Below are 12,984 nucleotides of genomic sequence, written 5' to 3'. Positions count from 1 at the left end.
AAAAAACATGCTTTATGGTAAAATTTAGAAGCACTTGCAGCAATACAAGGGGCAAGATAGGGATGCCCCCGTCAACGACACTATTCAACCTGGACTTGGAGTAACATCCAATGAAAAAATTAAGGAAAAATAACATGTACGAGACTTGTCAAAAAAAAGAGATAATATTCTCATTGTTTTGGAGATATTATTGTCTTTATTAGTTAAGTAAAACATCTATAGATAGGCCATTAAAGAAATGAAATCATTTTTCTGGATACCAGATCAACATAACAAATTATTTCTATATGCCAGGAATAACGTACAAAATATATTCAGGATCTTAGAACTATCAACACAAAGTTTATAGTCCTTAAACTTTTCCAGCACAGGAGAATTATATGAAAAATATATAGGAAGAATGGAAAAGAGTTGGTTCCTTTGGGGAACCCCCCCCAACCTAGCAATAGAGTTAAACCATTTGATAGCCTTCTCATTAAAAAAAGGAGGGCACATATCATCGCTCCTCATTCTGTGTGTTTGTAGCCAACAAACATTTGTCCACATACACCTATTTGTTAGATTTTCCAAAAGCGTCTACAGCCACTGAGAAGTCAAAATGGCAAAGTTGCATAAACTAGCATGCACACTAGGGCCAAAATTAGGCAAAAACCAAACCAAAACAAAAGTAATTACTCTAATTTGGAAAGAAGAGGTGCTGTGGTAGAGTGCTGTGGAAAGGATGGGTTTTTAGAAAAAGTGCTGAAGTTGAGGTTTGAAGCAAAACTAGGGAGAATGCAGCTACTTAAGGGCAACCTTTATAGAGAAAACAACCTAAGCAGCATGTCAGATGTCTAAAAGTACACTGTACGTAAAACAGCATTTCTTTGCTTCTGTGACTTCCTTCCAGATGTTTTGTTCCACCACCATTGATCCACAATTTTGCAATGCAGCTTCCATTGAAAGAGCATCTGTCCATTATTCATGCTTGGTGATTCTTGCAGGTTGTGCAAAGTACACACAGCGCTCTTAAAAGACTCTTTTAAAGTCTCTACCAGGTGGCTAGGGGTTGTTGGTTCAGTTCATTCCTGGAACAGGCGTCTCCGGGCCTTGCGAGAAGGACCCGGAGGGCGCTGGGGGCGCGCGTGGGGACCTGGACTCGGAGAGGGAGGTAGAGGTTGGAGTGGCGAGTTGGGGAAGGGTTCCAGAAGGTGGACGTCCAGGTTGAAGTAGCGGAAAGAAGAGCGTCTCTCTGGACTAGGAGTGGGGGCCCAAGACCGGGGCTCTGGTACCTGGCCCACAGGGTAGGGGTTGGTCACGCTTCCCGCGCAGGGGCGGAGCCCAGCGACGGAGCCGGCTGCAGCGTCTATCCGAGGCGACAGGAACGTGGGGTCCGCGTCTTCCTCATAGGCCTCTTCTTGGGGGGCCATCTGTGGGACAGGTGCGCGGAAGAATCCTTGCTCGACGGCGACGTCGTGCCCGGGTGCGCCCAGGAAAGCGCCGGGTTCCAGGCCGACAAGCGAGTGGCCCTGCTCTCCTGAGCGCAGGAGGGCCTCGGGGACCAGCAGCAGGGTGAGCTCTCCGACAGACACTTGCAGGACCGACGTTGGCTCGGGCTCCAGCACCAGGTCGACGTCGTCCAGGGGCACTTGCAGGGCACAGCCCTCGGCCAGAACCACCACGGAGGTGAGGGCGCCGGCGGCCGGGGGCCCCTCCAGGCCTTCCAGGCCTGCAAGCTCCTGGGTTCGGCTGCGCTTGGCGGGGCCGGGTCCTCCGGACGGCGGCCCGGGACAGGCCGCAGGGTAGGCGCTGGGGCTGCGGGGCCGGCTGCCCATGACCTGGACGGCGCTGCGGGTGGCGCTGCTGGGGCCTGGCGGAGGGCGTGAGGGGCTGGGTCCTGCACGCAGTGACAGGTCTCGACGACAGGTGAGGCGGCGGGGCGCGGCGGGGCGCGGTACGGCGCGACGCAGAGTGAGTGCCCGGGAGTTCTGGGGGCGCCTCCCGGGAGACCCTCGGTCCAGGTTCTGGTGGCGCAGCACGCGGCGCAGGGTTGGCCTCAGGCGGTGGAATCCCAGGCTCCTCACACGGACGGATTTGCGCCAATGATATTGCAAGTGACGCCGGCGGAACCAAAGTCGCAAAATGTCACGCTAAGCCCCGCCCCCACGGAGGCTTCGCCCCTTAGAATTCGCGGTATCTGTGCAGCCCGGTAGCCGAAGCTTTGCGTAAAGAGATACTTTTATAGGCCACTAGGAGGCAGAACAATGATGCCACTCTAGGGGCTGGCTTCCAGTGTCAAGATCTTGACCTTCCTTGAGTGGATCTCAAATGAGGACGACCTTAATTGGAAAACTGATTAAGTTTCAAGTCCCACCAGTGTGACGCTGCACCAGGACAGCGAGATGTAAGGCCCTCCTCCTCCGAAGCCCCGCCCCGGAAGTGAATATCGCTTTTCCTTCGGTTGAATAGTGGGAAGAGTTTTTGGACTATATCCTTACGTCTGTGCGGAAGTTGTAAACCACTGTCGGAATCTTTCACTGGTGTTGAAAGGCGACATAAGATTAGAATTGAGTGTGTAAGCAGGTGCGCATGATCAATTTACTACTATACTATATACATACCATTTCATACTAATTTATTACACTGCAGTCGTCAGAAGTAAGAGTTTATCTAGTTTGACCAGAAATACAGTCACAAAATGTTTGTTTTTAGTCCAATTTACAATGATGAAAATGTTGTGCAGAATTTTACTCAGTTTGCTCGGAAGCCTGGAATTAGCAGAACTGGGTCTGACATGTTAAGGCCCACTTAAGATGATGCAGCGTCAGCGCCTTTGATCTGAGTGTCTGTTCAAAAGCGCATTTGCGTGGTGTATCATGGGTGCAAAAAGGAAGGTGTGGCTCAACTCCTTATCTAGTGTTAATAGGAAGAAACACCAAGCACTGATTTTGGAATAGGTGATACTCCTAATGGGGTTATAGAGGACAACGAAACATTTCCTTCCACCCCTGTTCCTTAACCCCGCAATTGCTCATCTTATTCCTTTTTACAAAATAGCATATTTATATTTTCATTTTTATAGCTGCATAGCATTCCTTTGTATGGAATTACACTTAAGTCAGACCTCTCTTAATGGACATGTAAGCTCTTGATCTGTGACTTGGTGGCATTTCCATTCCCTGGCAAATTTATGGAAAATGCGGATGCTTTCCTCCATCCCAGAATCACTGAATCAGAATTCCTGGGGAGTGAAACCCAGGAACTCTCTGTAAGTACCTCCCCGCCCCCCAAATTGTTTTACCCTAAAGTTTTTTTTAATGTTTATTTTTCAGAGAAAGAGAGAGAGGGAGTGGCATCGAGAGAAGAGAGGACAGAGGATCCAAAGCCGGCTCCGCACTGACAGCAGTAAGCCCGTGTGTGGCTGGAACCCACCAACCCAGAGATCATGAGCTGAGCTGAAGCCCCACGCTCAACCGACTGGGCCACCCAGGAGCCCCTGTTTTCCAGTGTTTAAGATCGATCACTAAGTTTGTTTTCATTTAGCGGTTGAGAGGTTCAGGTACCCGGGTAGTTATACTTTCGATCAGGGCCCTGATTGTTGGTGACAAAATTATGAAGAGAACTCAGATTTCCTGGGCTGCGTCAGGGTGTTTCCTTGCTCAGCTGGCGGGCATCAGCTCTCACGGCTGCATTTCCGGTGTTCCTGGCATTGCGGCTGGAAATTCCCATGAGTAGGTGAGACCTGGAGCGAGGCACTGGCTGCGTGAACTCGCAAGGGCTCCGCGGGACTGCGGCGATGAGGACGAGGGGAGGGGGGGAGAGGAGAGTGCCGGCTGCCGGGAAGCTGCAGTCTCCGTGGGGGTAAATGTGGACGCCGCTGGAACCTACGCCCAGGGTCCCAGGTGATGGGAGCAACCGCTGTGCTGCTGGTGTCCAGGCAGAAGGTGGTGGTGGTGGTGTGGGGGACTGGGGGTGGGGGATGAGGGAAGGAACTTGTAGGAACAACTGCTTTGGCCCTTGACATTTCCACGCTCGGAGTATAATGGGGGTTCCACTAAGGAGAGTGAAAAGTGGACGTGCCCTGGTGTAAGTGACAGATAGTCCTAAAGCTGTCCAGGACACGTGGTGGGGGTGGGGGGAGGGCTTGGGGCTCTTGGTCTGGCCAGTAGTGGGGCTCTGTGCAAGGTGGAATCGGGCCTTGACTGGTTGACTGGTACCACCGGTGTCTGCTGCTGGCCTGACCTCAGCAATTCCACTTTGGAGCTCAACATTGTCCTTAGTCCTGTGGATCCTCCCTGTGAGCTCCCCTTCCAAGGGAATATGGACCTGTCCTGAGACCGAAGCAGTTAGCAGGGTTCCTGGAGTAGATGTACCCGATTTCCTCTTCTGGTCATCCATTTTCTAATTGGGTGATGACGGACAAGTCATTTCACCTTCTCTCAGCCTCAGTTTCCTTACATGTAAAATGGGAGAATGCCGTCCCCTGTGCAGGGCCTTTGTGAGGTAATGTAAGTAGAATGTTGTTGGAACATGGTAAGTGCTTAGTAAGTAGTAGCTGTTTACTGTTTATTATGTTTAGAATGTGTCTCTCCCACTTGATAATGTCAGCGTTGTTCCCCAGAATCTTGGCATATAGCAGGTGTTGAATGAATGGTAAAAAAAAAAAAAAAAAAAAAAAATACCGTCATCTTTATCATCATGATCATCATCCTAAAAGAGGGTCTGATATGTTAGAAAGTACTTTTCCAGTTATTTTTATGACATAATATTTATAAGGTTCAGGAATGGCTCGCTGGGCACCAGATCAGATATCTTTCATCCCGCCTGACTTTCCTGCAGGAGTCCGAGACTTTCAGGGCCATTCATTGGGTTTCCTTGATGTCAATCAATACTGCTTAACCAATCAGCATGAAGTGCTTGAGCCATTATGGAGGTGGAATTAGCAACTATAGTTTCAGGGTCTGCGCCGGAACAAGGTGGCCATCGACAGTTCCATTGGAAGAAGAAAGCGGAGGTAACTTGGGTACTGGAAGTTAGGCGCAATGAAGAGGACTCAAAGAGTTTCCTCCGCATTAGGCATGAGAGCACTGTGACTCCTTCATTGCTTCATTCGAGACTCTGAGGCCCAGGTCCTGCGCTCCGGTCCCTGACGATGCTCTTGGCATTGGCTGTTCTGTTATCTCCTAGAATGAATAACTGGCTTTAAGAAAATTATGTTTCTATAAGTAATAATACCTGAATACGTTTTCAAAAAAATATAAATAGTGTAGCTCTCCCTTCAACTCCCCACCAACCCCCAATTTAGGATTGATGTGGTAAGATCCTTTTCTTTCTACTTAAAACATAGGGGATTTGTTTTCTTCCTGGAATGGCCAAGTATTGTGGGTATTTTTCTGTAGTAGTGTTAAGATAACAATTTTCTATTGTTATCTTCAAAGTACATGAGCTCTGCTGTCTTTTATGAAGAGATCTTTTTCAACATGCAATACTGGTGTTTGTATCTTGTTTGAAAATTTTGCATAAGTACAAGAAAAGGTGACTTCAAATATCTCTTATATAGAAACTCCTTAGTCTTTGCCTCAAGAAGGATTACAGTGGCCCATTCACTTTCTGCTTATCTCCCAATAATTCTGGTAATTCCGGTATGTTATGCTGTACTATATGTCCTGAACACATTTCTGAGGGGTGAATGGCATTTTACAATTATGATGCTCTTACAGTGATTAGCTATGATCATGGTCTTTGTGATCATAAAATTATTAATACCTTACTATTTTAAGAATGCCTAAATTGACATAAAGTCGTTATTTGGGCATTTGGCCTTTTAAAGGCTGTGGCTGAAGCTAAATTACATTTTTTTAAACCAAATACTTAGGTTTCTCTGTTATAAGTGAGAGCCAATGATTTTTCTGTATGTGTGTGTGTGTGTGTGTGTGTGTGTGTGTGTGTGTATAATCTTAAATTTTATTTTTTTACATTTTACGGTACAAATGGCCTTTATTGTTTGCAATGGGAAGTGGAAGAGGAGGGGACACGACAGCTCTAGGGACGGCTTCAAAGACTGACTCCATTGCCATCCTCCTAATGATTTCTGTATAGTAGCTTTGTATTCATATTTCTTATGGAATTGTCTTATTTTTCCAGTTTACAATCATATGGTCGGCAAATGGTCTTGTTTTCTTTTCCTTTGAAGTTTTATACATTTGATTTCTTTGTCTTTTCTAATTTTGTTGGCTAGTACTTCTAGTACAATGTTAAGTATTAGTGGGAAAGTGGCATCTTTCTCTTGTTCTAGACTTTGGTGGGAATGCTGCTGGTGTTTGCCCCTTAAGCATGACACTGGCTGTTGCTCAGAAATAAATGTTATGTCAAGGAAGTATTAGTCTTTTTCTGTTTTGTTAATTTTTTAATGCTTTATTTTGAAATATTTCCAAATTTCTAGAAACAATGCAAAAATAATACAAAAAACTACCATTTATCCTTCATCAACTTTTTACATTTTGCCACATTTGCTGTATACTGTCTCTCAGAAAGACCACAGGAGATATGCACATATATATTAACATGTATATATTCCTTGAATCACTTGACAGTAGGTTGTATATATTGGGTCTCTTTACTTCATAATATTTCAGTGTATATTTCCTTTAAAAATTTTTTTCATATTTATTTATTTTTAACAGAGAGAGAGAGACAGAGCATGAGTGGGGGAGTGGCAGAGAGAGAGAGGGAGGCAACAGAATATGAAGCAGGCTCCAGGCTCCTAGCTGTCAGCACGGAGCCCAGTGTGGGGCTCAAACTCACGAACCATGAGATCTAGACCTGAGCTGAAGTCAGACGCTTAACTGCTGAGCCACCCAGGAACCCCTCCTTTTTAAAAAAAATATTTATTTTTATTTTTTAATTTACATCCAATTTAGTTAGCATATAGTGCAATAATGATTTCAGGAGTAGAATCCAGTGATTCATCCCCTACATATAACACCCAGTACTCATCCCAACAGGTGTCTTCCTCAGTGCCCCTTGCCCATTTAGCCATCCCCTCACCTACAATCCCTCCAGCACCCTCAGTTTATTCCCTATATTTAAGAGTCTCTTATGTTTTGTCCCCCACCCTGTTTTTGTATTATTTTTGCTTCCCTTTCCCTTATGTTCATCTGTTTTGTATCTTAAATTCCTCATACAAATGAAGTTGTATGGTATGTGTCTTTCTCTGACTCATTTCACTTAGCATAATACCCTCTAGTTCCATCCATGTTGTTGCAAATGGCGAGATTTCATTCTTTTTGATATCCAAGTAATACTCCATTGTATATACATACCACATCTTCTTTATCCATTCATCTGTCAATGGACACTTGGGCTCTTTCCATACTTTGGCTATTGTCTATAGTGCTTCTGTAGACATTGGGGTGCATGTGTCCCTTCAAAACAGCACACCTGTATCCTTTGGATAAGTACCTAGGAGTGCAATTGCTGGATTGTATGGTAGTTCTATTTTTAATTTTTTGAGGAACCTCCATACTGTTTTCCCAAGTGGCTGTGCCAGTTTGCATTCCCTCCAGCAGTGCAAAAGTAATCCTCTTTCTCCGTATCCTCACCAACATCTGTTGTTGCCTGAATTGTTAATGTTAGCCATTCGACAGGTGTGAGGTGATATCTCATTGTGGCTTTGATTTGTATTTCCCTGATGATGAGTGATGTTGAGCATCTTTTCATGTATCTGTTAGCCATCTGGATGTCTTCTTTGGAAAAGTGTCTATTCATATCTTTTGCCCATTTCTTCACTGGATTATTTTTTTTTGAGTGTTGAGTTTGATAAGTTCTTTATAGATTTTTGGGTACTAACCCTTTATCTGATATGTCATTGCAAATATCTTCTCCCATTCTTTTGGTTGCCTTTAGTTTTGCTGATTTTTTCCTTCACTGTGTGGAAGCTTTTTCTCTTGACGAGATCCCAATAGTTCATTTTTGCTTTTGTTTCCCTTGCCTCTAGAGATGTGTTGAGTAAGAAGTTGCTGCTCAGTGTATATTTCCTAACAAGAATATTCTCTTACATATCTTTACTACCATTATCAAATTAAGAAAAATTTAACATTTATGCCATACTTTAGCAGTTCATTTTCCAATTTTGTCAGTTGTGCTGATAATGTTTTTTATGATATATTTCTATATCTACTTTTTTTTTTCTTTTTTTTTTGCCTACAGGAGGCAGGTCAGGATCTGTCTGGAACATTTCCTTATTCTTTCATTGCTTTTCAAGTCATTAATATTTTTGAAAATTATGGGTACTTATTCCATAGAGTGTTACTTAATTTGGGATTTTCTGATATTTCTTCATTGATAAGATTAAAATTTCTCATTTTTGGCGTGAATGCTAATAACTGTTCTTGTGTCTTTTTCTGAAGCTACATCGTATCTGTTAGTCTCTTACAGGTGATGTTCATTTTAACTTTTTTAAATTTAATGATTATTAGTTTACTAGTAAATTTATGGAGTTGGGCAGCCATTACCACAATCTAATTTTATTTTTTTAAGTTTATTTATTTTGAGAGAGAGAGAGAGGCAGAGAGAGAGGGAGAGGGAGAATCCCAAGCAGGCTCTGTGCAGAGACTGATGCAGGGCTTGAATCCACAAACCGTGGGATCATGACCTGAGCTGAATCAAGAGATGGACGCTTAACCAACTGAGCCACCCACATGCCCCCACAATCTAGTTTTAGAACATTTTCATCATTTTAAAAAGTTCCTCATGCCTGTTTGCATTTAATCCCTGCTCAAACCCCCAGACCAAGACAATTGCTCATTGCCTCTGTCTCTATAAATTTGCCCTTTTACTAGATATTTCATATAAATGAAACATAGGATATGGAGTCTATGTGACTGGCTTTTTTTTTTTTTCAGTTAGTGTACTGTTTTTGTGGTTTATTCCTGTTGTAGCAGTTGTTAACCATGTTGTATCCATGGTGTAGCGTGTTGTATCAGTATTTCATTCCTTTTCGCTTGACGAGAGGATCTGTTGTATGGATATACCTCATTTTGTTTATCCATTCACCAGTTGTTCGACATTTAGATTATTTCCAGTTTTTGGTTATTATGAGTAATGCTGCCATCTGTGAACATTCATGTACATGTCTTTGTGTGGACATGTGTTTTCACATCTCTTGAATAGATTCCAAGGAGTAGAATTGCTGGGTCAGATGTCAAGTTTATGTTTTTTTTTTTCTTTTTTTAATGTTTTATTTATTTTTGAAGGAGAGAGAGACAGAGCACGAGTGAGTGAAGGGCAGAGAGAGAGGGAGACACAGAATCTGAAGCAGGTTCCAGGCTCCAGCTGTGAGCACAGAGCCCGATGTGGGGCTCGAACTCACAGACTGTGAGATCATGATCTGAGCTGAAGTCAGACGCCCAACCGACTGAGCCACACAGGTGCTCCAAGTTCATGTTTCACTTCTACAAATTTGCCAAATGATTTTCCAAAGTGGCTGTACCATTTTACATTCCCACCAGCAATGCATGAGGATTCCAGTCTCTCCACATAGTCACCAACACTTGGTATTGTCTATCTTTTTTGATTATGGCCATTCTAGGGGGTGTGTTGTGCTATGTCATTGTGGTTTTAGCTTGCATCTGATGCTGAACATCTTCATCTTCTGATGAGCTTATTAACTAAGCATGTATCATCTATAGTTAAATATCTATTAAAATCTTTTGTCCACTTAAAAACTTGCTTGTTTGCCTTATTATTGAGTTTAAGAATTTGTTATATATTCTGGATACAAGTTCTTTATCAGATATATGTTTGCACATATTTTCTTCCAGTCTATGGATTTTTCCCTGTTGTTTTATTAATATATAATACACATATATTGTATTATTTTTAGGTATTTTTATATTTATTAATTTATTTTTTAATGTTTATTTATTTTTTGAGAGAGAGACAGAGTGTGAGTGGGGGAGGGCCAGAGAGCGAGGGAGACACAGAATCTGAAGCAGGCTCCAGGCTCTGAGCTGTCAGCACAGAGGGGGCTCGAACTCATAAGCTGTGAGATCATGACCTGAGCTGAAGTTGGATGCTTAGCCAACTCAGCCACCCAGGTGCCCCAAAAGGACTATTCTTTTTACATACAGTTGTTTTGGCACTTTTGTCAAAAATAAATTAAACATAAATATGAAGATTTGCTTTGGACACATAATTCAGTTCCATTGATCTGTTGTATAATATTAACAAAAAATTTTTTAATGTTTATTTATTTTTGAGAGATAGAGACAGACCATGAGTGAGGGAGGGGCGGAAAGAGAGGGAGAATTTGAAGCAGGCTCCAGGCCCCAAGCTGTCAGCACAGAGCCGGAGCTGAGTCAGGAACCCACAAACCATGAGATCATGACCTGAGTTGAAGTTGGAGCCTTAACTGACTAAGCCACCTTGGCACCCCTGTTGTATGATGTTCTTAAGCCAAATACCACATTGATTACTGTATCTTTTGAGTAAGATTTCAAATTGAATAGTGTAAGTCCTTCAACTTTTTCTTTTCTCAATTTTGGTCTTATAAAAAATTCTTTTAATGATTTTATTTATTTTTGAGACAGAGTCACCTGGGTGACTCAGTCAGTTGAGCTTCTGACTCTTCTTTTTCTTTCTTTCTTTCTTTCTTTCTTTCTTTCTTTCTTTCTTTCTTTCTTTCTTTCTTTCTTATTTATTTTTGAGAAAGAGAGAGACACACACACAGAGCGTGAGTGGGGGAAGGACACAGAGAGAGGGAGACACAGAATCTGAAGCAGGCTCCAGGCTCTGAGCTGTCAGCACAGAGCCCTATGTGGGGCTCGAACTCATGGACCATGAGATCATGACCTGAGCCGAAGTCGGATGCTCAACCGACTGAGCCACCCAGGCGCCCCTAAACTTTGTTCTTTTTAAAAATTGTTATTGCACGGGTGCCTGGGTGGCTCAGTTGGTTAAGCGTCTGACTCTTGATTTCGTTTCAGGTCATGATCTCATGGTTGGTGAGTTCAAGCCCTACTCGCTCTGTGGTGGCAGTGCTGGCCGCATTGGCAGTGCACAGCCTGCTTGGGTTTCTCTCTCTTTCCTTCTCTCTCTGCCCCTCCCCTGCTCACACTCTCTCTCAAAATATATAATTAAAAAATGTTATTGCAGTTCTAGGTCCTTTTCATTTTCATATGAATTTTAGGATCCGCTTGTTAATTTCTAATAAACACCTGTTGGATTTTCATAGGGATTTTGCTGAATGTATAGATAAATTTGAAAGGAAGTGCTCTCTTGACAATATTGAGTCTTTCAATCATGAACAGGACTTTAATGAATGTATCTCCATTTATTTAGACCTTCTTTAATTTATCTCATCAATGTTTTGTTGTTGTCAGTGTATAAACCTTACACTAATTTTGTTAAATTTACTCCTAAATATTTTATTCTTTTTGGTGATATTGTGAACAGACTTGTTTTCTTAATTTCATTTTCAGATGGTTTATTGCCAGTGCATAAAGATACAGTTGTTTTTTTCTATATTGATCACATATCTTGCAACCCTGCAAAAGTTATTAGTTCTGGAATTTTTTTGGTGGATTCCTTGGGATTTTAAACATATAATATACTATAATTTGAAGATAAAGATAGTTTAACTTCTCACTTTTTTATCTGAATGCCTTTACTTTTTTTTTTTTCCTATTGTACTGGTTAGAACCTCCAGTAAAATGTCCAATAGAAGCGGCAATGGTAAAAATCCTTGTCTTGTTTTTTTTTTTTTTTCCATTCCAAGTTTCAACAATTATGAGTAAAGCTAATATAAACATCTGTGTGCAGGTTTTTATATGGATATAAAGTTTACAACTCCTTTGGATAAATATCAAGAGGCACAATCGCTGGATCATATGGTAAGTGTATGTTTCACTTTTAAAGAAACTGCCCAACTCTTTTCCAAGGTAGCTGGACCACGTTGCATTCTCACCATCAATGAATGAGAGTTCCTCTTGCTCCACATCTTTTTCAGCATTTGCTGCTGTCTGTTTTTTAGATTGTCACCACTCTAATGGATATGGAATGGAATCTCATTGTTGTTTTAATTTCTTTGATGGAATCTCATTGTTTTAATTTCTTTATGTCATATGCTTATTTTCCAATTTTGTATTTTCTTTGATGATATATCTCTTCAGCTCTTTCACCCATTCTTAAGTCAGGTTGTTCGTTATCTTATTGAATTTTGAGAGTAGTTCTTTGTATATGGTGGCTAGCAGTTCTTTATCAGATGTGTCTTTTGCAAATATTTTCTCCTTCTCTGTGACTTCATAGTGTCTTTACAGAGCAGAAGTTTTTAATGTTTTTTTAAAGTTTATTTATTTATTTTGAGAGAGAGAGAGAGAGAGAGAGAGAGAGAGAGAACAAGAGAGAGAGAGAGACGAAGAGAGAGAATCCCAAACAGGCTCTGCACTATCAGCATAGAGCCCAATGTGGGGCTTGATATCATGAACCATGAGATCATGACCTGAGCGGAAATCAAGAGTTGGACACTTAACTGACTGCCACCAGGCACCCTAGAAATTTTTAATGTTAATGAGGTCCAGTTTATCAATTTTTTCATGGATTACACCTTTAGTGTTTTATTTAAAAAATTGTAACCAAACCCAAGGTCATCTAGATTTTTCCTTTGTTATCTTCTTAGGAGTTTTATAGGTTTTGCATTTTATGCTTAGGTCTATGTTTAGTAAGTTAGTGTTTGTGAAGGGTGTAAGGTCTGTGTCTACATGCTGCTGCTGCTTCTCCCCTTCTTCCTCTTTTCTTCTTCTTCCTCCTCCCCTCCTCCTCCTCCTTCTTCTTCTTCTTCTTCTTCTTCTTCTTCTTCTTCTTCTTGCATGTGGATGTCTGGTTGTCCCAGCATGATTTCTTGAAAAACTGCGTTTTCTCCTTTGAGTGCTTTTGTTCCTTTGGCAAAGATCAGTTAACTGTATGTGAGTATTTTGGAGCTCTTTTTTTCTGTCCATTAATCTGTAT

The 12,984-nt window shown here is 42.0% G+C and overlaps 1 protein-coding gene across 1 annotated transcript; it reads right to left on the bottom strand.

Annotated features, from left to right (window-relative positions):
• Positions 1-200: 200 nt before the first annotated feature.
• Positions 201-1,814, bottom strand: LOC122492406 (proline-rich protein 23A-like). The gene has a single exon (XM_043596073.1). It carries the CDS (start codon positions 1,812-1,814, stop codon positions 1,062-1,064), a length of 753 nt encoding a protein of 250 aa, XP_043452008.1. The 3' UTR covers positions 201-1,061.
• Positions 1,815-12,984: the final 11,170 nt, after the last annotated feature.

The sequence above is a fragment of the Prionailurus bengalensis genome, chromosome C2 (genome assembly GCF_016509475.1).
Source record: "Prionailurus bengalensis isolate Pbe53 chromosome C2, Fcat_Pben_1.1_paternal_pri, whole genome shotgun sequence".
Classification (NCBI taxonomy): domain Eukaryota; kingdom Metazoa; phylum Chordata; class Mammalia; order Carnivora; family Felidae; genus Prionailurus; species Prionailurus bengalensis.
The sequence above is the reverse complement of the archived record's forward strand: the minus strand, read 5'-3'. Positions and strand labels throughout refer to the sequence as shown.

Coding starts and splice junctions, on each gene's coding strand:
- LOC122492406 (XM_043596073.1), bottom strand. CDS start 1,814: ATGGGCAGCCGGCCCCGCAGCCCCAGCGCCTACCCTGCGGCCTGTCCC.